The following is a 25,561-nucleotide window of genomic DNA, read 5'->3' as shown; positions in this document are numbered from 1 at the left end:
ACAGCGCCTCATGGATGCCCAGTTTTGAGCTGCTAGATCTGTTCTGAATCTATCCCATTTAGCATGGTGGTAGTGCCACACAACACGATGGAGGGTCCTCAGTATGAAGACGGGACTTCGTCTGCACAATGGCTGTGCGGTGGTCACTGCTATTAATACTGTCATGGACAGATGCATCTGCGACAGGTAGATTGGTGAGGACGAGGTTAAGTAGGTTTTTCCCTCATGTTGGTTCTCTCACCACCTGTCGCAGGCCCAGTCTGGCAGTTATATCCTTCAGGACTCGGCCAGCTCAGTCAGTAGTGGTGATACCGAGCCACTCTTGGCGATGGACATTGAAGTCCCCCACCCAGAGTACATTCTGTAGAGGGTGACTGTGTAAGATAGTGGGGTGACAATGCCAAATGGCCTCATGTTAGGTACAATGTTTGCAATGTGGCCAAGGTTGGGAACTAAATATTCCAGGATACTTAGCTTTTAGAAGAGATGGGCAAAATGAAAAAGGAGCTGAGGTAGTCCTGATGATAAAGGATGGGATAAAGACAGTAGAGAGAAAGGATCTTAGCTCTGAAAATCAAGACGTAGAATCAGTTTGGGTGGAGCTAAGAAACAGCAAGGGGCAGAAAACATTGGTGGGAGTTGTTTATAGGCCCCCAAACAGTAGTTGTAATGTAGGGCAAAGTATAAATCAGGAAATTAGAGGCACATGTAACAAGGGTATTACAGTAATCATGGGGGACTTTAATCTACATATAGACTGGGCAAACCAAATTTGCATTAATAGTGTGGAGGATGAATTCATGGAATGTATGCAAGTTAGTTTTCTAGATCAGCATGTTGAGGAACCAATTAGAAAAGGCTATTTTAGATCTAGTATTGTGCAATGAGAAAGGGTTAATTAATAACCTTGTAGTAAAGGGGCCTTTAGGGAAGAGTGACCATAATATGATAGAATTTTATATTAAGTTTGAAAGTGATCCGAAACTAGGGTCTTAAATCTAAACAAAGCAAACTACGTAGGTATGAAGAGCGAGTTGGCTCAGGTAGATTGGGAAACTACATTGAAAGGTATGATGGTAGAGAAGCAATGACTAGCATTTAAAGAATTAATACATAATTTACAACAAATATACATTTGTTTAAGGCACAAAAACCCCACAGGAAAAGTGGTCTCACCGTGGCTAACAAGAGAATTTAAAGATAGTATTAGATCAAGGGAAGAGGCTTATAATGTTGCCAAAAAGTGTAGTAAGCCTGAGGATTGGGAGGATTTTAGAATTCAACAAAGGAGGACCAAGAAATTGATAAAGAAAGGGAAAATAGAATATAGTAGTAAACTAGCGAGAGACATAAAACCAGACTGTAAAAGCTTCTATAAGTATGTAAAAAGGAAAAGATTAGTGAAAGTAAATGTGTGTCCCTTGCTGGCTGAGACAGGAGAAATTATAATGGGGAATAAGGAAACGGCAGAGAAATTAAACAAATACTTTGTCTGTCTTCACTGAAGAAGACGCAAAAAACTTCCCAGAAATAGTGGAGAACCAAGGGTCTAGCGAGAATGAGGAACTGAAAGAAATTAGTATTAGTAAAAAAAATAGTACTGGAGAAATTAATGGGACTGAAAGCCGATAAATCCCGTGGACCTGATGGCCTACATCCTAGGGTTTTGAAAGAGGTGGCTATAGAGATAGTGAATGCATTGGTTGTCATTTTCCAAAATTCTATAGAATCTAGAACGGTTCCCACAGATTGGAAGGTAGCAAATGTAACCCCACTATTTAAGGAGGGAGGGAGAAAATGGGGAACGACAGACCAGTTAGCCTGACATCAGTAGTAGGGAAAATGCTAGAATCTATTATTAAGGACATGGTAAAGGGCACTTAGAAAATAATAATAGGATTGGACAGAGTCAACATGGATTTATGAAAGGGAAATCGTGTTTGACAAATCTGTTAGTTTTTTGAGGTTGTAACTAGCAGAATAGATAAGGGGGAACCAGTGGTTGTGGTGTATTTGGATTTTCAGAAGGCATTCGATAAGGTGCCACACAAGAGGTTTTTAAACAAAATTAGGGCTCATGGGATTGGGGTAATATACTAGCATGGATCGAGGATTGGTTAATGGACAGAAAATGGGGAGTAGGAATAAACGGGTCATTTTCAGGTTGGCAGGCTGTAACTAGTGAGGTACCGCAAGGATCAGTGCTTGGGCCTCAGCTATTCACAATCTATATCAATGATTTGAATCAGGGGACCAAATGTAATGTATCCAAGTTTGCTGATGATACAAAGCTGGGTAGGAATGTAAGTTGTGAGGAGGATTCAAAGAGGCTTCAAGGGGATATAGACAAGCTAAGAGAATGGGAAAGAATATGGCAAATGGAATATAATATGGTCAAATATGAAGTTATCCACTTTGGTAGGAAAAATAGAAAAGCAGAGTATTTTTTAAATGGTGAGAGATTGGGAAATATTGGTGTTCAGAGGGACCTGGGTGTCCTTGTACATGAATCATTTAAAGTTAACATGCAGGTACAGCAAGCAATTAGCAAAGCAAATGGTATGTTGGCCTTTATTACAAGAGGGTTTGAGTATAAGAGTAAAGACATCTTACTGCAATTATATAGGGCCCTAGTGAGACCACACCTGGAGTATTGTGTATAGTTTTGGTCTCCTTACCCAAGAAAGGATATACTTGCCATAGAGGGAGTGCAATGAAGGTTCACCAGACTGATTCCTGGGATTGGGGGATTGTCCTGGGATTGGGGGATTGTCCTATGAGGAGAGATTGAGTAGACTAGGCCTATAATATTCTCTAGAGTTTAAAAGAATGAGAGTTGATCTCATTGAAATGTACAAAATTCTTACAGGGCTTGACAGGGTAGATGCAGGGAGGATGTTTCCCCTGGCTGGGGAGTCTAGAACCACAGGTCACAGTCTCAGAATAAGGGGTCGGCCATTTAGGACTGAGATGAGAAGAAACTTCTTCACTCAGAGGGTGGTGAATCTTTGGAATTCTCTACCTCAGAGGGCTGTGGAGGCTCAGTCATTGAGTATATTCAAGACAGGGATTGATTGATTTTTGAATATTAAGAGAATCAAGGGATATGGGGATAGTGCAGGAAAGTGGAGTTGAGGTAGAAGATCAGCCATGATCTTATTGAATGGCGGAGCAGGCTCGAGGGGCCGAATGGCCTACTCCTGCTCCTATTTCTTATGTTCTTATTAAGGTATATCGTCTGCATCCCTAAACTTGGCCTGATATCAATATTGTGGTAGCTTCTTATAGTATTCTGACTTCATTTAAAATCTAACAGGACTGAGAACAGACCAGTGGACTGTCAAATTTAGACATATGTTCAGCAGAAAAAGAATAGTGCTGACCGCTCCGAATCTCAGTCTTGCACTGTTTTGCACATTGACCTAGAGTCAGAGAGAGAAGAATGGGAAATCAGTTTTGCACATTGACCTAGAGTCAGAGAGAGAAGAATGGGAAATCAGCCGGCCAGATCCTTGAGTCGGGAAGATAACGCAATGTTGATGTCAGAGGCGGTGTTAATTGCTATGATTGCATTAAGATGAGGGATGGTTAGTCAGCTGGTGATGTGAGTATGTGCATAGAGGGAGAGGGATGGGTGGGGTGGACGTGGAAGGTATGTTGGTGGGAGGGGTGATGTGCAGAAGTAGGCTTGGGAAGACAGAGTAATGGGGATGTGGTGTCTGGCACATCAGGATGAGGGTGAGTGTGGCATTGCATTCACCTTTCCTGACCTCATGGGATCATTGAATCATTTCCTGCACTGGATCTATGTCCTCCTGACAACATCCCTGCTGCTGACCTCCTCTGCTATCTCCAACCAGGCCCTTTTGGTGTCTTTGGGAGGCCTCTTGCGACTAACTGCAGAGAACAGGACCTCCCTGCGTGCTCTCACTGCCTCCGCCAGAATATGCAGGGATGCATCACTAAATCTGGGTGCAGCCCTCTGCCTTTGTGTATCCATCTTTTAACGTTTGGGACAGTACTCAGACATTTGTAATTGACCTTGCACACTCCTTTAGCAACCTTCAAATGAGTTGTGTGCAAGGCTGCTTTAAATATCGGCGCTGGAAACGCGTCATCGATGACATCATCAGACCCGCTCCATTTAATTAGGCTGGGAAACGCGCATGACTGCATTAAGTGGGGCCATTAAGTTAAAAGCCGCACTGAGCCAAACATCGCGTTCCCAACCCACTACATGGCCCTCACACACCTGAACCGACTCCAAGGTAAAAACTCCGGCCAAGGTATTTGTTGCTTGTTTTGACACTTGAAATTGTGCAATGCATTGATAGTAACAAATACTTTAATGCATTGTTACTAATATTGCATGGCACGATTTGAAATTGTTTGCATTTATTTGTGAACTCTGACGCTGTGGCGTTTTTGACCAAGCTGGACCAAACCTTACACCGGGGTACTCAATTAGTCAAAGTCATTATAGGGTTTTTGTACATCGTGCCCAAGATATCTCACTAAAAGTCATTTACGTAACAAGTTGCTTGCATTCACAAATCAAGGAAGTAATTTATTATTTACGTAGGAAATAAATTTCACATGTAACTCGAACATTTTCAGGCAGAGGAGTTGAATAGTAAAAGTCATCTCATATAAGTACAGTAACAGACAGAGAATAGAATGCATGATGGTTGAGACTACAGTACTTCGCCAAGGCTCTATAATACAAAAGCATAACATCTTTAACAGTATTTTTAGGAGAGAAATAGAAATGATGCATACTTTCAAAAACTGCCTTTGCATTTTATTCATGCATGCTGAGGTAATGTTATGAATCCATAGTAGCAATCAGATACATACACAAACAGCATTTTGTTCATTTAGAGTTATAGAAGCTGAAAATTCTCCCCAAGTCACCTACAACTGCACTTTTAAACTCCTAACTGTCAAGTCTTTGGCCCTTCATTCGCCACAATACATCTGCAGCCATCAATTTACTCAATCGCTCCCTCACCAACATCTTTGATGTACTTGTCCCCATCAAAACCTTTACTCTCTCCCATGCTGTTCACTTTTGCTGTCTCAAGTGAAAGGGGAACATAATTTGTTCAGCCATCCAGCGCCAGATCTGGCTAGACCACATCAAGCTCTATTGGGCACCACACCCCTTTGTCAAAATCATTCAAAACCAGGATCATTCTCGAGAGCAAAGATAACTTCTGGCTTAGAAACATAGGAAAATAGGAGCAGGAGTAGGCCATTCGGCCCTTCAAGCCTGCTTCGCCATTCAATATGATCATGGCTGATCCTCCATCTCAATACCATATTCCCGTGCTCTTCCCATCCCCCTTGATGCCTTTTGTGCCTAGAAATCTACCTATCTCCTTCTTAAATATATTCAGTGACTTGGCCTCCACAGCCTTCTATGGTAGAGAATTCCACAGGTTCACCACCCTCTGAGTGAAGAAATTTCTCCTCATCTCCATCCTAAATGTCCTACCCTGTATCCTGAGACTGTGACCCCTCGTTCTAGACCCTCCAGCCAGGGGAAACATCCTCCCTGCATCCAGTCTGTCTAGCCCTGTCAGAATTTTATACGTTTCACTGAGATCCCCTCTCATTCTTCTAAACTCTAGTGAATAACTTCTGGCTTCTTTCTCCACTATCAACCATCTCCTTAAACCCCTCACTCCAATCCTCTCCATACTCACCCCCAACAAAAAGTGAGAGAAGCTCTTCGACTTCTTTGTCACTAAGCCCATCCACTCAACTGCCTCTGCTGCTTCCTGCACCTCTACCTTTGCATTGCCCACCAAGCCAAATCTCCACCCAGGCTCACCTTCATCCATGGCTTTTATTTCCAGACTCTACTATTCCGATGCTCTCCTGGCCAGCCTCCCATCTTCCACCCTTCGTAAACTTCAACTCACCCAAAACTCTGCTGCCTGTATCCTATCCTGCTCACCTATCACCCGTGTCCTCGATGACCTACATTGGCTCCCAGTCCTCTAATGCCTCAAGTTTAAAATTCTCATTCTCACGTTTAAATCCCTTCAGGACCATACACAGCCCTATCTCTGTTATCTCCTCAGCCAGCCCTACAACCCCATCCCCCTAAACTCTCCGTTCCCTTAAGCCTGGCCTACTTTATAACACCCTCCCTTCCCCCCGTCATGCCTTCAGTTTCCGACGCCCTATGCTCAGGCATTCCTTCCCTAAACCCGTCTACATCTCCACCTCCACCCACCTCACCTCCTTTAAAACCTTCAGTAACACTCTTTAACCAAACTGCTGGCCGCCCCTCCTAACACCTCCTTCTTTGGCTCAGATTCCATTTTCTTCCTTGTGCCTTTGTGAAGCAACTTGGGACATTTCTCTGTTAAAAGCGCAATATAAATGATATTGAGGAATTTGGTTCAATTGTTCCTGTGTCATTGCTGCCTCTTCAACTGAAGCTATCTACTGTAATCCCATTTTTCTACCTTTCCCAGTATCCTTGTGTATTCTTCCTTATCCAATTCTTTGTCAAATAATTCTCTAGTCTCTGCCGCAATAGTCACTTATGGTAAAGCATTCTATGTTCTAATAACCATCTGTGTGAAAACATTTCTGATTTGTGTGTTTTACCATACCTGACTAACGAATGACCACAGATAAACCTTCCATTTCAATTTGTTGCTAATTGTGAACCAAAATTGAGTTTTGGGAATTTCATATGAAATAGATGTGATAATGTGTTATTGGTTGGATCAATTGAAAATGTGTAATGATATCCTTGGGCAGTACTGTTGGAGTTTGTATTTGTGTACTGCTAAATAGATAAGTATGTTATAATGTCAGGTTTTTACTTGCAAGCTGGCACTAACTCGTATTTTAAATCTCTTGCAGATGATACAAAGATTGCTCTGCATCTGAGGGATAATGGAGGTAAGTGTTTGATTTATATAACCATGTAGGTTAAATTTTTTCACTTAAACTATTTCTAGCATCCTGTGGCACTTGGCCAAGAGTTTACTATAGATTTGATGACAAATGCTGCTTGTTTGCAGGTGTCTTTTCTTTTGTATGTTTTTTTTTATAAATGCTTACAAGATATTTAGCCTCATTTCATGTTTTATAAGACTTGCTCTGTAGTTGCATTAAAAACTGAATTCAGAATAAAGGCTGAAATCCACACATCTGAGACACACAGTTCAGTAAATTTTATCACAGAGATGCACTTTGAAGGTATGTGATATGTCTATCAAAAATGTTGTATTGATTTTTTAATTTTAAGTACATTATGTCTAGTAGTATTACAATATCCACAATACAACTTGTATAAGAATGAATTCCTTGGCTGGTAGGAATCTGAGCAGAGCAAATGGGTTTTCTGGACACCTGACCTTACAGGTTGTGCGCAGAATAATGAATAGAGTGCCTCTGGGCTCACAGATTGACAATCAATGTTGCATACTGTTTCAATTCACTTAAGAATAATACAGTTACCACAAGTGGAGAAGTGGGCCTTCACAAAAACATATTTCTCCAGAGCATGCACTTTTAAAAAATCTAAATGCATTCCGCGCAGTTTATATTCCGTCAAATATTATTATTGTACATAAAGTGCTTGCATCTTCTATGAACAACCTTATAATTGTGAGCTTTTAATGTGCTGTGTGGATTCACAGAATTTTTTTAACCTATCTATAAATGATTCGGAGAGGTCTAACAATGGAGCAAGTTGAAGAGGAGGCCCAGTTACAACCAAAGACAGACTAAGACACTAACAATGAACCAGGAGATATTCTTGTTTCAGGCATTGGGAGCCATACTGTAGGCTCTTACAGACAAGACCTTTAGCCCTCCCCACTTATGCACTATATGGTATTGTCAGTAGCGTGGCCCAAAACGTCTTTGGCAGCATTGGCCTGTGTACTAATTCAACTACCATTAACACCATCAGAACACAATTGAAAATACTGCAACTTAATTTACTTTAGTATGTATGGCCGGTGTGTTTTGGACCAGTGCTGTCCCTTAGTGCTACATCCTAATCTTGTGCTCCTACCCAGTAGCAGGAGTAAGTCAGGTTGCCAGTACAAGTCTCTTGGGTTAAGAAGTAGCCCTATATTTCTTGTGCTAGGTGATGAGATGGTCCAACAACTGGTGTCACCATATCTGCTGCTGCAGTGGCTGGTTGGTGCTGCCTGCTTTCTGAAGAGTCTTTCGTCATTGGATGTTACATCACCCTGAGAGGCCCAGTCTATACATGCACCTGAACCAGCACTGAGCTTGAGGAAGGCCCACTCCTATATTGTCAGGCCCCAGGGTGTTTATCCTGGCCTCTTCAAACTGACTGTGGAATTCTCTGCCAAAGAAGGCAGTAGAGGTCAATTCATTAAATATATTCAAGAAGGAGTTGGATATATTTCTTAAGGCTAAAGAGATCAAGGGATATGGGGAGAAAGCAGGAACAGGGTACTGAATTTTGATGATCAGCCATGATCTCATTGAATGGTGGAGCAGGCTCGAGGGGCCGAATGGCCTACTCCTGCTCCTATCTTCTATGTTTCTATGTAACTCAATGCGCTAAAATTAGGGGCTCTCCTCCATTCAAGTTTGCTCCATTCTGTTATGCGCTGCCTTGTCCTGCAAGCAGAGAAGTAGTTGAAATGTTCAAAATTCAAAGAGCAGATAGAGTGAGACTGAAATTACCATAGAAACATAGAAGATAGGAGCAGGAGTAGGCCATTTGGCCCCTCGAGCCTGCTCCGTCATTCAATGAGATCATGGCTGATCATCCAAATTCAGTACCCTTTCCCTCCCTTCTCCCCATATCCCTTGATCCCTTTAGCCTTAAGAAATATATCTAACTCCTTCTTGAATATATTTAATGAATTGGCCTCCACTGCCTTTTGTGGTAGAGAATTCCACAGGTTCACCACTCCCTGGGTGAAGAAATTCCTCCTCATCTCTGTCCTAAATGGCTTACCCCTTATCTTTAGACTGTGACCCCTGGTTCTGGACTCCCCGGCCATCGGGAACATCCTTCCTGCATCTAGTCTGTCTAGTCCTGTTAGAATTTTATAAGTTTCTGTAGTGTATGTACCTTGAAGAAGGAACTATATTCTGCAGCCCCTGTATACTGCAGTACTGGTAGTGACCACCCCTGTATATAAGCCTGTGTAGTAACTTTGTATAGTAGTTCCAGTTTTGTCTCCATTCAGTAAACACCTGTTATAACCAACTTCTGCAGTCCGTGTCTAAATTACACACGGACATTACATTGGCGACGAACAGATCCGAACTTACCTACAGTTCTGCACCACCTCACGGGGATCCATCCCTGAAGCGAAGTTATTGGAGGTCGAAGCCAGAAGGAAGAAGTCCAAAAAGAAAAAAAACAGACAGAGGAAACGGGCGTCGACCGTGGGCAACCGCCCTCTGATTCATCGAATTCGAAGATTTGCAGGAGAGGCTGTCGAGAGCTGGGCTTGGTTCTCCAGTCTATGGTGTTCCAGCTAATCGGGCTGGTGGCAGGTAGTACACTGATCCTTCCTGGGCTGCGGCGGGTTAGAGCTCGATCGGGTGGCTTTTCAACGGGGCTGAGCAGCGTTGTCGGGAAAGAGGAGAGAGAGAGAGGGTGGAGCACACAGGGCGCGGCCAGTGCTACGAAGCCAGGCAGCGTACAGACCCGAGAAGAGGGAGGAAAGTGTCCCATAGGGTCTGCTCTGACGACGGGAACAGTAATTAAAATAAAGGAAAAAGAAGTTAGAAGCGCAGAAAGCCGCGAGGAGCTGCAGTTTGCCACGGGGACCGCGGAGAGTGGTGTTGGCAGCAGCGCGGGGGGAAGCACGCGAAGACCATAGGGCGTTGCCATCAAGGCATAAAAACGCCAGCAACAGCGCTGGCAGCAGCGGAAAAGACAGAAAGCGCGGGAGGCGCCATCTTAATCCAGCAGGGAAGAAAGCAAAGCGCGGGAGGCGCCATTTTGTTCAATCGGGGAAGAAGGCAAAGCGCAGGAGGCGCCATCTTAGATCTCCAAGGTGCCAAAGACTGGCAATATCAATGCCTTCGATAATGAAGTAGAAGACTGGACCACATATGTGGAAAGAGTCAAAGTATATTGCAAGGCAAATGAAGTAGCCGATGAGAAAAAGGCATCGGTACTACTAAACTTAATGGGCGCAAGAACGTATGGCCTATTGTGGAACCTGATCACTCCAGTCAAACCGATGGTGAAGAGTTTTAACGAAATTGTTGATATCCTACAGGAACACCTAAATCCTACACCGCTGCTGATAGCAGAAAGATTTAAATTCCACAAGAGAAATCAGCATAAAGATGAGAGCAATGCTGATTACCTTACGGAACTACACAAGCTATCAAGGCACTGCCAGTTCAGAGCAGGACTGGCAGATACCCTACGGGACAAATTGGTCTGTGGACTCCTGAGTGAAGGAACCCAGAAGACGTTACTCTTGGAGAAAGAGCTGACGCTAGATAAGGCTTTCAGCGTGGCAGTATCGTACAAAGCAGCAGCAAGGGGAGCTGCAGAAATACAGCAAAAGCCACAGGAATACGGCACCCATGAAATGACACGGGGATTTGAAAAATGTTATCGCTGCAGCAGAACAACCCATGACCAGAAGGACTGCTGGTTCAAGGACAAAACATGCAGGCAATGCGGAAAGATGGGACACATTGCATGAGTTTGCAGGTCCGGGAAGAAGACTAACGACAACAAAAAGACTACTAAGGAAAAGTACAGGGAAGTACAAAAGATGACGGACAGTAGTTCCGAAGACCAGAAGAGCGATAGTGAATCCGGGAACAAGAGACTAAGCTGTCTCAAACTACACAACGTAATCGCAAAAGCGGATCACCGAACCATTTGGGTCACCCTCACGATAGCAGGGTCCCAAGTCAAAATGGAATTAGATACAGGATCAGCCCTGACCGCCATGAATCGACGAGACTACGAGTGGCTATTCTCACACATACCCTTGAAAGACACATCCATTGTCTTGAAGACATATACGGGGCAGAAAGTATACCCCAGAGGGAAAATAAGGGTGCCTGTCGAATACAACGGCAAGGAAATACAGAAATTGTATCTGTACATACTGCAAGATGGTGGACCACTGTTATTGGGACGTGAATGGATCAGAAAGATAAGTTTAGACTGGCACTCCATTCAGGCACTGACTGTGGCTGGTAAAAAGGATGACGACGTCACACCTGGATGATTGTCAAAAATCTTAGCTAACGCTAAAGAGGTATTTCAACAAGGACTGGGAACTCTTAAAGGCGCAACCGCCTCGATAAAAATAGAAGAGAATGCAATTCCCAAGTTTTTCAAAGCAAGACCGGTACCGTATGCAATTTGCCCAGCCGTCGAGGCAGAGCGGGAGAATCTGGAGAATGCAGGCGTGTTATCTAAGGTAGACTGGAGCGAGTGGGCGACACCCATCGTTCCTGTCATGAAGAAAACATTAAACAATAAGTCTGAGGAGCCAAGGAAGGTTCGCATCAGTGGGGACTTCAAGGTGACTGTGAACCCAGTCCTTCACACAGTACAGCATCCTCTTCCGAGAATAGAAGATATTTTTGCCTCACTATCTGGAGGGAAACGTTTTACAAAAATTGACCTAGCGCAAGCATATTTGCAGATGGAGGTTGAAGAATCCCCTAGGAAATATCTCACGATAAACACTCACAAAGGTCTTTACCAGTATAATCGACTGGTATTCGGAGTAGCATCAGCTCCGGCTATATGGCAAAGAGCGATGGAACAAGTCCTGTAAGGGATTCCGGGGACTCAGTGTTACTTGGACCACATCCTAGTGACAGGTGAAAATGACAGTGAATACCTTGCCAACCTAGAGCAGGTGCTAGACTAAGAGAACATGGGCTATGAGCCAATCGCCCCAAGTGCGAGTTTTTTCAGAAACAAATATCGTATTGTGGCCACGTGATTGATGAAGAGGGGTTACATAAGTCCCCTGACAAAATTGAAGCGGTAGTTAAGGCTCCAGCGCCTGAAAATGTGTCGCAACTGAGGTCATTCCTCGGATTGGTGAATTACTACCATAAGTTTTTGCCGAATTTGTCCACAATTCTGCACCCACTAAACGCCCTGCTACAAACTGGAGTAGCATGGAAATGGAGCGATGAATGTAAGCGGGCCTTTCAGAATTGTAAAGGCCTGATCACTTCAAAGGAAGTATTGGCTCACTACAACCCATCACTACCGATAAGACTGGCGTGTGATGCGTCTCCCTACGGCGTTGGAGCGGTACTGTCACATAAATCCCTTGATGGTTCAGAGAGGCCGATAGCTTTTGCGTCACGCTCGTTAACTGCAGCCAAGCGTAACTACGCCCAGATTGACAGAGAGGCCCTCAGCCTGGTGTGGGGGGTGAAGAAGTTCAATCACTACCTGCACGGACAGAAACTTACTCTACTAACTGATCATCAACCTCTTGTCTCCATTTTCAACCCTAAGAAGGGCGTCCCGATAATGACAGCACAACGGCTACAGAGGTGGTCCCTTTTCCTAGGGGCACACCAATATGACATCGAGTGCAAAGGAACTAAACAGCATGGGAATGCTGATGGATTGTCGCGCCTACCGTTGCCGACGGTGGAAGAAGCACCTGCAGTGGATCCTGTGGAGATATTCCACTCGACCATAGTCAAATGTCTACCAGTGACGAATGCAAACATAGAAAAGGAAACACGAAATGACCCGACACTCTCCAGGGTCTATGATTTAACGGTGAAGGGATGGCCAGCACATGGCGAACCACTGTTGCCAGCATTCTCGCCGAGAAGAGAACAGCTGTCATTGTGCCGAGGAACCTTGATGTGTGGATCCAGAGTAGTAATTCCACCCAAATTGAAGGATAGAGTGCTCAATGAGCTTCATGAGGGTCATCTGGGAGGGGTAAAAATGAAGAACTTAGCCAGAGCGTTTGTGTGGTGGCCGGGAATCGATAGAGAAATCGAAGAGATGACCAAGAGCTGTACAGGATGCCAGAAGGTCCAAAACGCCCCACCACAAGCCCCTCTACATCCATGGGAGTGGCCCTCATCTCCATGGCAAAGGGTACACATTGATTTTGCTGGTCCATTTATGGACTCAATGTTTTTAATTGCGGTGGATGCACATTCAAAGTGGCCAGAGGTAATAAAAATGTCCTCAACCACCACAGAAAAAACTATCTCAGTCTTACGAACCATATTCGCCAGAAATGGGCTGCCTGAACAGATTTGCTCTGACAATGGACCACAGTTTGTGTGTGAAGGGTTCCGGAGGTTCTTAAAGAACAATGGTGTTAAGCATTACACATCCGCCCCGTATCATCCAGCCACCAATGGATTGGCTGAGAGGTTCGTTCAAACATTCAAGAAGGCTATCAAGGCAATGTGTAATGAAGACATACCCCTACAACACAAGGTGGATAACTTCTTGTTTGCCTACCAGAATGTGACACATACGGTTACCAACCAAACTCCAGCCATGACGTTCTTCAATTGAAGACTAAGATGCCACTTGGATTTGGTTAAGCCAAACATCAGAAGAAATGTGGAGAACAGGCAGTTTCAGAATATGAATGAAAGGCCAACCAGGAGTTTTAAGATAGGTCAACCAGTTTTGGCCCGGGACTACCGCACAGAGAAATGGCAGCCAGGAACGATCTGCACACGGCAAGGACCTCTAATGTATACCGTGGACGTTGGAGAGAGCATTGTAAGACGCCATGCTGACCAGATTCTACAGTCACTGGAAAACGTCAAATCTACACCACGATCCTATACACCTGGTGATGAAACCGAAGTACCAATTGCATCTACCTCAAAATCAGTGATATTGGAAGCAGACGAACCAAACAACGACGTTGATCCCGAATCAACTTTGCCAGAAGAACCTGATACCCCAAAGAGGCGTTATCCGGACAGAATCAGGAAGCCGCCTCAAAGACTGAATTTATAATTGATTAACTTCAGCTAATGTATATAGCAACTGTAATTGTAAATATGTTGGGCCAGAAATTCCAGGCCAGAAGCGTGAGTACGGTCGGCTTACTCACGCTTCTGGCCGTTGGAAATGCCGGCGTTCAGCATGAACAGCGCATGCGGGGAACGCCGGCATTTCCAGACCTCGAGCGCGTGCGACTGCACAGGCAGCGCTTGCGCAGTGAACTTCGTGGATTTCATTCATGAAATCCGTGAGGTTAAGTCCTTAGAAGTTACACTGAAAAAAAGCAAGTGTAAAGTGGTTCATTGGCTGCGGAGGAAGATATATTTTATCGTGGAGCTTTTGAAATGCAATATTTTTGTTTGGGAAAGGGAGGGAAGTTATTTTAAGAAATTTTAAGTCAGTTTTAAAGTTAAAATTTTTTTTTTTTTTTAAAGGGTTTTCAGAACGGTAGGTAGAAGGAGCAATTGTGGCTGTGTGAATGGAATGTGAGAATGAGTTATGTATGTATGTCCACATATATTCCTTTACGTATATGTATGTATGTTTTATATTCCTTTACTATGAATGTATGTTTTTAATTATGATTTTCCAATAAGTTACTTTCTCTTAAAGTCATAATTAAATAATACATTCATACACATAAGTAAAGGAATATATACATAACACGCAAAGGAATATATGCAGACATACATACTTTCAGAAGCTCCACGATAAGAAATATCTTCCTCCGCAGCCTCTGTAGCAACTGTACCCATGCTTTTTTCATGTGTAAGTTGTAATGACTGGACCTCACTGAAAGCATTAATGAAAGCGGCGAATTATACTGCGCACGCGCTGCATGTGCAGTCGCACGCGTTCTGCCTCTGAACCCCTTCGTTCAGAGGACAGGAAATGCCGGTTTTCCCCACATGCACTGTGCATGCTGAAAACCGGCATTTCATCCGGCCAGATGCGTAAGTACCCCGACCGTACTAGCGCATTTGGAAGGGAATTATTGGGCCAACATTTTACATGTCAATAAAATAAAAAATTTAACACTTGCACGACTTGCCCCCTCGCATCTGCGACTGAGGGTCCAAGGAGGTGCATTGCGCAAGAGGTCATCATCGGACGTATCCTCACACTGTTCCCTTTGGGGAACTGTATGAAGTGGTGGAAGGATTTATGGCCGTGATTAACGCTCATTCCGTGACCGTAACCATCTTTGAACCAGCCATTAGGGTGGTTAGTCCTATGGCGGGAGGGTTTTACGGGCACCCACAACCCATCTGAGGGGGGGGGGGGGCCACCAACACCCACGGACGCAAGTATCCCGCTGGATGTCCACCCAGAATTTAAAGTTGGAGCTCCGACTCCACTTGCCGGGACTGTCTGGAGTGGGGTTCAAAACCCTACTCCTTCTGGCCCAGCGGCGGGGATGCTTACTGCTACGCAAAAGGCCCACTCCGCACAAAAGGTGACACCCATACGTTTCCTGCGCCTTTTCCCTCTCCGTGACTGGAGCCCTATGCTGCCATTTCACGTTGCTAATCGGATTGGGCGTTTGTCATAGCGGTAGGATCCCCGCCGCTGGGCCAGATCAGGGTAGGGTTTCGAACCCCGCTCCAGACAGTCCCGGCAAGTGGAGTCGGAGCTCCGGCTCTAAATTCTGGGTTGACATCCAGTGGGATATTTGCGTCCGTGGGTGTGGGTGGCCCCCCCCCTCCTTGTATAGCTTGTGGGAGCCCGTAAAACCCTCCCGCCATAGGACTAACCGCCCTAATGGCTGGTTCAAAGATGGTTACGGTCACGGAATGAGCGTTAATCACGGCCATAAATCCTTCCACCACTTCATACAGTTCCCCAAAGGGAACAGTGTGAAGACACGTATGACGACGACATTGCTAAATAAATAAATGGAATTAAAAAAATTCTTTTAGGGCTTTTAAAAGTCTTTAAATTGCTTTAATTCTCTTTAAAACTACTTCAGATTACTCAAAATAATGTAAACATTTTAAAAAGTTTATAAAAGTTACCAAAATCTTCAAAAAACTTCCAAAAACCTATTTAAACTGCTGCTTTGCATGTAAAAAAGCAAAGCAGCTTGACAGAAACATTGGGGGCGTGTCCAGTGAAACTGAGACCTCAAGGGGCGTGTCTCACTTACACTGCACGCTCCTGGGTCCGCGCTGGCTGCACTCCTGGGCGGCGTGACGTCATACGCTGCCCGGGAATGTGCTTTCTATTTCTCCAAGTTCAGGCGTCCCAGAAGCTGATCGGCAGGAGCGCGGGGTAAGTGCAAATACGGGGCTTGCAGGCGCTGCAAGCCCCGTTCTGGAATTTCTGGCCCGTTATTTAATTATTACTCGAATGTTATGTACTGTTTAGCTAAAAGGGGAGGAATTGTAGTGTATGTACCTTGAAGAAGGAACTATATTCTGCAGCCCCTGTATACTGCAGTACCGGTAGTGACCACCCCTGTATATAAGCCTGTGTAGTAACTTTGTATAGTAGTTCCAGATTTGTCTCCATTCAGTAAACACCTGTTATAACCAACTTCTGCAGTCCGTGTCTAAATTACACACGGACATTACAGTTTCAATGAGATCCCCTCTCATTATTCTAAACTCCAGCGAGTATAAGCCCAATCGACCCAATCTCTCCTCATACGTCATTCCTGCCATCTCAGGTATCAGTCTGGTGAATCTTCGCTGCACTCCCTCCATGGCAAGAACATCCTTCCTCAGATAAGGCGACCAAAACTGCACACAATACTCAAGATGTGGTCTCACCAAGGCCCTGTACAACTGCAGCACGACATCCTTGTTCCTGTACTCGAACCCTCTCGCTACGAAGGCCAACATACCATTTGCCTTTTTAACTGCCTGCTGCACCTGCATGCTTACCTTCAGCGACTGGTGCACAAGGACACCCAGGTCTTGTTGCACTTCCCCTTCTCCCAATCTATTGCCGTTCAGATAATAATCTGCCTTCCTGTTTTTGCCACCAAAGTGGATAACTTCGCATTTATCCACATTATAGTGCATCTGCCCAATCACCCAACCTGTCCAAATCAACTGGAGTTTCTCGGCAGCTTCCTCACAGCACACACACCCACCCAGCTTTGTGACGTCTGCAAACTTGGAGATATTACATCTAGTTCCCTCGTCTAGATCATTTATATATATTCACCCTGCATCTCAGATTATGCATGAGTAACTCAACATGCATCATGTAGCTAGGTAATGTTGCAAAATAGTTTTTTGGGATCATCTTCATCATTGGCCAGCCGCTTCAAATTTTCTGCCTAAAAACTGATGCAGTCCTTTAAATAGCAGCTGCAATGTTTGAAGAGAGCAGCTGCACACTATTTCTCCCCACTTCCCCCTAGATGACAACGAGCTCTCACTGCTAGGTCCAATCCATCTTGGAGCTCTCTGTGCATAAATACTGTGGCCAACCGTGGCAATATTTGTGATGTCAATAAGAGCTAATCTCACCATACACTGGTTCTGCCATCATTCCTTGTATAACAGATACTCCTTGTAATCCAGATAGACTTCAATCACTATCTGTCATCTGATGTCACCTACAGTTTTAATTTATTTGATCTAAAAGTTCACAATATAAATTTTTATTCATTTCTCATTGGAAGAAAAGTCCTTAGACTTTCTGCAATTCTTTCTTATTTTGATAATGGATTGACATTAAAAGTGCATTTTTAAGAGTTGCAGTGTCCTTGAAACAATGGCCCCACCATCGTACGTGCAGAAAAACCGAACCCCCACCTGCCCTAGCCCCAGGCTGGAGACCTGGTTCCAAATTTCAGGGACAGAATTATTGCATATCCCGAACAAGCCTCTGACACCTGCCCTGACCTGACCCGATCCAGTCTTCTACAGTGGAGCTGCGCCTTGCCAGTCTGTCTGTCGTCCCACCAAGGCTCTAGTAGGCTTGAAGAAAAACATTTCACAGGTAAGTCTTCATCTCCCAGGGGAACCACTCTGATGCTAGAGAAGGTAATCGATCGCCTCTGGAATTGATTACCTTATTCTAGTAAAATGTTAGGGACTCACACCAGGTCTCAACTGGTGACCATGAAACTACCAGATTGCTATAAAAACCTGTCTGGTTCACTAATGTCCATTAGGGAAGGAAATCTCTGGGGTAGAGAATATCCTTACCCGGTCTGGCCTGTATGTGACTCCAGACCTGCAGTAATGTGGTTGGCACTTAACTGCCCTCGGAAATGGCCTAGCAAGCCACTCAGTTGTATCAGGTGGCTCTCCATCACCTTTTCAAGGGCAATTAGGGATGGGCAATAAATGCTGGGCTTGACAGTGACGCCCACATCCCATAGAAGATAGGAGCAGGAGTAGGCCATTCGGCCCTTCGAGCCTGCTCCGCCATTCAATGTGATCATGGCTGATCATCCAAACTCAGTACCCTGTCCCCGCCTTTTCCCCATATCCCTTGATCCGTTCAGCCTCAAGAAACATATCCAACTCTTTCTTGAATATATTTAATGAACTGGCCTCCACCGCCCTCTGTGGCAGAGAATTCCACAGGTTCACCACTCTCTGGGTGAAGAAATTCCTCCTCATTTCTGTCCTAAATGGCTTACCCCTTATCCTTAGACTATGACCCCTGGTTCTGGACTCCCTGGCCATCAGAAACATCCTTCCTGCATCTAGTCTGTCCAGACCTGACAGAATTTTATAGGTTTCGATGAGATCCCCTCTCAATCTTCTAAACTCCAGTGAGTATAAGCCCAATCGACACAATCTCGCCTCATACGTCATTCCTGCCATCCCAGGTATCAGCCTGGTGAATCTTCGCTGCACTCCCTCCATGGCAAGAACGTCCTTCCTCAGGTATGGTGACCAAAACTGCACACAATACTCAAGGTGTGGTCTCACCAAGGCCCTGTACAACTGCAGTAAGACATCCTTGTTCCTGTACTCGAAACCTCTTGCTACGAAGGCCAACATACCATTTGCCTTCTTAACCGCCTGCTGCACCTGCATGCTTACCTTCAGCGACTGGTGCACAAGGACACCCAGGTCTCTTTGCACTTCCCCTTCTCCCAATTTATTGCCATTCAAATAATAATCTGCCTTCCTGTTTTTGCCACCAAAGTGGATAACCTCACATTTATCCACATTATACTGCATTTGCCATGTTTCTGCCCAATCACCCAACCTGTCCAAATCGTACTGGAGGTTCCCGACATCCTCCTCGCAGCTTACCCTCCCGCCCAGCTTTGTGTCGTCTGCAAATTTGGAGATATTACATCCAATTCCCTCGTTCAGATCATTAATATATATTGTGAACAGCTGGGGTCCTAGGACTGATCCTTGCGGTACCCCACTAGTCACTGCCTGCCACTCGGAAAACGACCCGTTTATTCCAACTCTTTGCTTTCTGTCCGCCAACCAGTTCCCTATCCAAGTCAATACCTTGCCCCCAATCCCATGTGCCTTAATTTTGCGCGCTAATCTCTTGTGTGGGACCTTATCGAAAGCCTTCTGAAAGTCCAAATACACCACATCCTCTGGTTCTCCCTTATCTATTTTACCAGTTACATCCTCAAAAAATTCCAGTAGATTAGTCAAGCATGATTTACCTTTTGTAAATCCATGTTGACTTTGTCCGATCCTGTCACTGCTTTCCAAGTGCTCTGGTATTACATCTTTTATAATAGACTCTAGCATTTTCCCCACTACCGATGTCAGGCTTACCGGTCTATAATTCCCTGCTTTTTCTCTACCACCTTTTTTGAATAGTGGGGTAACATTAGCTACCCTCCAATCCATGGGTACCGTTCCAGAGTCTATCGAGTTCTGGACGATGATCAGTAGTGCATCTACTATCTCTAGGGCCACTTCCTTAAGTACCCTGGGATGTAGACCATCAGGCCCTGGGGATTTATCGGCCTTCAGTCCCATCAATTATCCTAACACCATTTTCCTACAAATACTGATTTCTTTCAGTTCCTCGCTTTCATCAGACCCTATGTTCCCCGGCATCTCTGGGAGGTTATTTGTGTCCTCCTTTGTGAAGACAGAACCAAAGTATGCATTTAGTTGGTCTGCCATTTCCTTGTTTCCCATTATAAATTCCCCCGATTCTGACTGTAAGGGACCTACGCTTGACTTCACTAATCTTTTTCTCTTCACATATCCATAAAAGCTTTTACAGTCAGTTTTTATGTTCCCTGATAGCTTACTCTCATATTCTATTTTCCCTTTCTTAATTAATCCCTTTGTCCTCCTTTGTTGACTCCTAAACTGCTCCCAATCCTCAGGATTATTGCTTTTTCTAGCCAATTTATATGTCCTCTCCTTGGATCTTATGCTATCCCTAATTTCCCTTGTTAGCCACGGTTGAGTCACCTTTTTTGTTTTATTTTTACGCCAAACTGGGATGAACAAATTCTGTAGCTCATCCATTCGGTCTTTGAATGTTTGCCATTGCCTATCCACCGTCAACCCTTTGAGCGCCATTCCCCACTCAATCCTACCCAACTCGCTCCTCAGACCATCGTAGTTTCCTTTATTTAAATTGAGGACCCTTGTCTCTGAGTCAACTACTTCATTCTCCATCTTAATGAAGAATTCGATCATATTATGATCGCTCCGACCCAAGGGGCCTCGTACAACAAGATTGCTAATTAATCCTTTCTCGTTGCATAATACCCAGTCTAAGATGGCCTGATCTCTGGTTGGTTCCTCGACATATTGGTCCAGGAAACCATCCCGTAAACACTCCAGGAATTCGTCCTCCACAGTATTGTTACTAATTTGGTTGGCCCAATCAATATGTAGGTTAAAGTCACCCATGATGACTGCTGTGCCCTTATTGCACGCTTCTTTAATTTCCTTTTTAATGCCATCCCCAACCTCCACCTTACTGTTTGGAGGTCTATATACCACTCCCACTAGTGTTTTTTTCCCCTTAGTATTTCTCAATTCTACCCATACAGATTCCACATCATCAGAGCTAATATCCTTCATTACAATTGTATTAATCCCTTCTTTAACCAGTAATGCTACCCCACCTCCCTTTCCTTTTTGCCTATCTTTCCTGAATATCGAATACCCCTGGATGTTGAGTTCCCAGTCTTGGCCATCCTTGAGCCACGTTTCTGTAATCCCAACCAAACCGTATTCGTTTACCTCTATTTGCGCAGTCAATTCATCCACCTTGTTACAAATGCTCCTCGCATTAAGACACAAAGCCTTCAGGCTTGTTTTTTTAACGCTCTTAGACCTATTAGAATTATTATTTACTGTGGCCACGTTTGATTTAAACCGTTCATTTCTCTGACTGCCACTTTTGTTTTTCTCCTTCCTATCTTTTGCTTTTATCCCTGTTTTCCTTTCCTCTGTCTCCCTGCTCAGGTTCCCAACCCCCTGCCATTTTAGTTTAAACCCCCCCGAACAGTGCTAGCAAACCTCCCCGCAAGGATATTTATCCCGCTCTGGTTCATGTGCAACCCGTCCGACTTGTACAAGTCCCACCTTTCCCAGAAGCAGGCCCAGTGATCCAGGAAACTAAAGCCCTCCCTCCTGCACCAACTCTTTAGCCACGCATTCATCTGCTCTATCCTCCTATTCCCATACTCACTAGCACGTGGCACCGGGAGTAATCCAGAGATTACAACCTTTGAGGTCCTGCTCTTTAATCTGCTACCTAGCTCCCTAAATTCTTGTTGCAGGACCTCATCCCTCTTCCTACCTATGTCGTTGGTCCCAATGTGAACCACAACCTCTGCCTGTTCCCCCTCCCCCTTCAGAATGCCCTGCAGCCGTTCAGTGACATCCTTGAACCTGGCACCAGGGAGGCAACAAACCATCCTGGAGTCACGTCTACGGCCACAGAACTGTCTATCTGTTCCCCTTACGATAGAATCCCCTACCACTATGGCTCTCCCACTCTTTTTCCTCCCTTCCTGAGCAGCAGCAACACCCCCGGCGCCAGGAAGTTGGCTGCTGCTGCCTTCCTCTGGTGAGTCATCCCCCTCAACAGTATCCAAATTGGTATACCTGTTTGAAAGGGGGATGGCCACAGGGGTCTCCTGCACTACCTGCCTGCTTCTACTGCTCCGCCTGGTGGTCACCCATTTCCCTCCTGCCTGTGCAGCCCTACCCTGCGGCGTGACCAACTCATCAAACGTGTAATCCACGACCCTCTCAGCATCGTGAATGCTCCACAACCCATCCATCCGCAGCTCCAGCGCCTCAATACGGCCCCTTAGTAGCTGCAGCTGGATGCATTTCTGGCACACGTGGTCATCAGGGACACTGGCAGCGTCCCTGAATTCCCACATAGAGCAAGAGGAGCATAACACGGGGCTGGGCTCTCCTGGCATGACTTACCCCTTTAATTAATTTAAATTAATTTAATACCACCAGTTAAAAATATACTCGAGGGCGCTTATTTACCAACTGTCCCCACTACACCACAGAGACCCAAGAAAATATAAACCGCAGAATTTAAGCTTGTAATAAAAGAGATACTCACCAACCAATCACTTACCTGCTTCCTGGTGACGTCACACTTGGATTACTTTTTACCTCTCTCCTCTGCTGTTGAATTGGTACGCCTCACCTCGCAACTGCCGCCGATTTCAAACTGCCGGTATTTAAGCTCTGCCGCTGGTCACTGCCCCCTCACAGGTCCGATGCTCTGATCGGGCCTCACCTCGCAACTGCCGCCGATTTCAAACTGCCGGTATTTAAGCTCTGCCGCTGGTCACTGCCCCCTCACAGGTCCGATGCTCTGATCGGGCCTCACCTCGCAACTGCCGCCGATTTCAAACTGCCGGTATGATGTGCCATCAATAACTCAAGGACAAGAAGTTAAAGGATTCAACTGAAGGCTTTTAATCGCTAAGAACATTGCACGTCATTCCACATTGGATTCGTCTGGCAGAATGACTCATACAGCTCTTGAGACCTTTATATGACAAAAGACAGGGGCGGAGCCAATACACACAATAGGGGAAAAGGGGGCGGTACACAAAATACAATGCAGGTAAAACACAGGGGCTGATGAAGACATATATTTCATCACATTCACCCCTTCTACAGATTTAGTCTGTCCGGGGGTGTGATAGTCCTTCCTGAACGTCGCAACAGTACCTCGGGTTCCGACCGGGAGTCCGTGGTGCCCTCCTGGGCATACCCATGTGCTGGGGGTGTTGCAGGTACTTCTGGGGGTGGTGAGGATACCTCTGGGGATGGTGGAGGTTCTTCTGGGGGTGGTGAGGATGGGTCGTCGTCGCTTCCTGCCGAGGCGAGGTCCTTTATTGACACGGTGTCCTCACGCCCGTCGGCGTGCTTGACGTACGCGTACTGTGGGTTTGCGTGGAGTAGGTATACTGCCTCCACGAGGGGATCCGTTTTGTGGCCCTTCACATGCTTCCATAATAGGACTGTCCCTGGGGTGGAGAGCCACGAAGGTAGGGACACTCCCGAGGTTGATTTGCGGGGAAAAACAAACATCTTCTCGTGAGGAGTGGCGTTAGTAGCAGTACACAGTAGCGACCTTATCGAGTGGAGTACGTCTGGGAGGACCTCTTGCCAGCGGGAGGTAGGGAGGCCTTTAGACCTTAGTGCGTTCTCCCTCTCCACTTGCCCATTACCCCGGGGGTTATAATTACCCCGGGGGTTATAACTAGTGGTCCGACTCGTGGCTATCCCCTTCGACAGCAGGTATTGGCGCAGTTCGTCGCTCATGAACGACGCCCCCCTGTCAGTGTGGATGTAGTTCGGCATGCCGAACGTGCAAAACAGGCTGCCGAGGCACTTGATGACCGTGGCACTGGTCATGTCTGGGCAGGGGTAGGCGAATGGGAAGCGGGAGTACTCGTCCACAATGTTGAGAAAGTACACATTGCGGTCGGTGGAGGGGACTGGTCCCTTGAAATCTAAGCTGAGGCGCTCGAATGGCCGTGTAGCTTTGATCAGGTGGGCTCGGTCCGGCCTGTAAAAACGGGGCTTGCATTCCGCACAGGTGCGGCAGTCCCTGGTCATAGACCGGACCTCCTCGATGGAATAGGGCAGGTTACAGGATTTTATAAAGTGAAATAGCCGGGTGACCCCCGGGTGGCAGAGGCCATTGTGGAGGCCCTGTAGCCTGTCCCCCTGGATGCTGGCACACATCCCTCGTGATAGGGCGTTGGGGGATTTGTTGAGGGCCCCCGGCCTATATATTATGTCGTACTCAAACGTGGAGAGTTCGATCCGCCACCTGAGAATTTTGTCGTTCTTGATCTTCCCCATCTGTTTGTTGTTAAATATGAAGGCTACCGACCGCTGGTCGGTAAGCAGGGTGAAGCGTTTGCCGGCTAGGTAGTGCCTCCAGTGCCGCACTGCCTCCACTATGGCCTGGGCCTCCTTCTCTACCGAGGAGTGCCTGATCTCGGGCCCTTGGAGGGTTCTTGAGAAAAAGGCTACGGGCCGCCCACCCTGTTTGAGGGTGGCTGCTAAAGCGAAGTCGGACGCATCGCTTTCGACCTGTAAAGGGATGTTTTTGTCCACTGCCTGCAGCGCGGCCTTCTCAATGTCGTGTTTAATGCTGTTGAAGGCGGCGTGGGCCTCGGCCATGAGCGGGAAGGACGTTGATTTCAGGAGGGGACGGGCCTTGTCGGAATAATTGGGGACCCATTGGGCGTAATAGGAGAAAAACCCCAGGCACCTTTTCAGGGCCTTGGGAGTGTTTGGTAGGGGTAGCTCCCGTAGGGGGCGCAATCGGTCGGGGTCCGGACCGATTTCCCCGTTTTCCACCACGCAGCCCAGGATACAGAGGCACGTGGTGCTAAAGACACACTTATCCTCGTTGTAGGTGAGATTGAGTCTGAGGGCGGTTTTCAGAAATCTCGCGAGGTTCGAGTCGTGGTCTTGCTGGTCGTGGCCGCAGATGGTGACGTTGTCTAGGTATGGATAGGTGGCTGTTAACTGGTTCTCATCGACCATGCGGTCCATCTCCCGCTGGAAGACCGAGACTCCATTCGTTACCCCAAAGGGGACTCTGAGGACGTGGTAGAGGCGTCCGTTCGCCTCGAAGGCGGTGTATGGACGGTCCTCCGGCCTAATGGGGAGCTGGTGGTATGCCGATTTTAGGTCGATGGTGGAAAACACCCGGTATTGCGCAATTTGGTTAACCATATCCGCTATGCGGGGCAGAGGGTAGGCGTCTAGCTGGGTGTATAGATTAACCGTCTGGCTATAATCTATCACCATCCGCTTCTTTTCGCTACCCTTAACTACTACTACCTGGGCGCACCACGGGCTGGTACTGCATTCGATGATACCCTCCCGCTTGAGTCTTTCTACTTCAGACGCAATGAACCGTCTGTCCTCCCAGCTGTACCGCCTACTCTTGGTCGCTATGGGTCGACAGTTGGGTGCGAGGTTGGCGAACAGAGAGGGCGGCTTGACCTTCAGGGTAGCCAGACCGCACACTGTGAGGGGCGGCTGGGACCCACCGTAGGTAAGCGTGATACTTCGGTGGTGGCACTGGAAGTCCAGACCCAAGATCACGCTCACACAGAGATCTGGCATTATCAACAGTTTAAAATCTCTGTAATCAGTGCCTTTTACCGACAAC

General features: G+C 46.1%; 1 protein-coding gene across 1 annotated transcript in view; it reads left to right on the top strand.

Annotated features, from left to right (window-relative positions):
- The window catches only part of plxdc2b (plexin domain containing 2b), a 615,561-nt gene that overhangs the window by 489,611 nt on the left and 100,389 nt on the right, over positions 1-25,561 (top strand). Inside the window, exon 12 of the mRNA XM_085987831.1 lies at positions 6,886-6,924. Coding sequence (XP_085843957.1) covers positions 6,886-6,924 — 39 coding nt within the window. The remainder of the gene's footprint in view (positions 1-6,885; positions 6,925-25,561) is intronic.

Source organism: Somniosus microcephalus, chromosome 5, assembly GCF_052327205.1.
Source record: "Somniosus microcephalus isolate GS21.2 chromosome 5, FLI_Smic_1.0, whole genome shotgun sequence".
NCBI lineage: Eukaryota > Metazoa > Chordata > Chondrichthyes > Squaliformes > Somniosidae > Somniosus > Somniosus microcephalus.
This window is presented reverse-complemented; position numbering and strand designations above follow the sequence as displayed.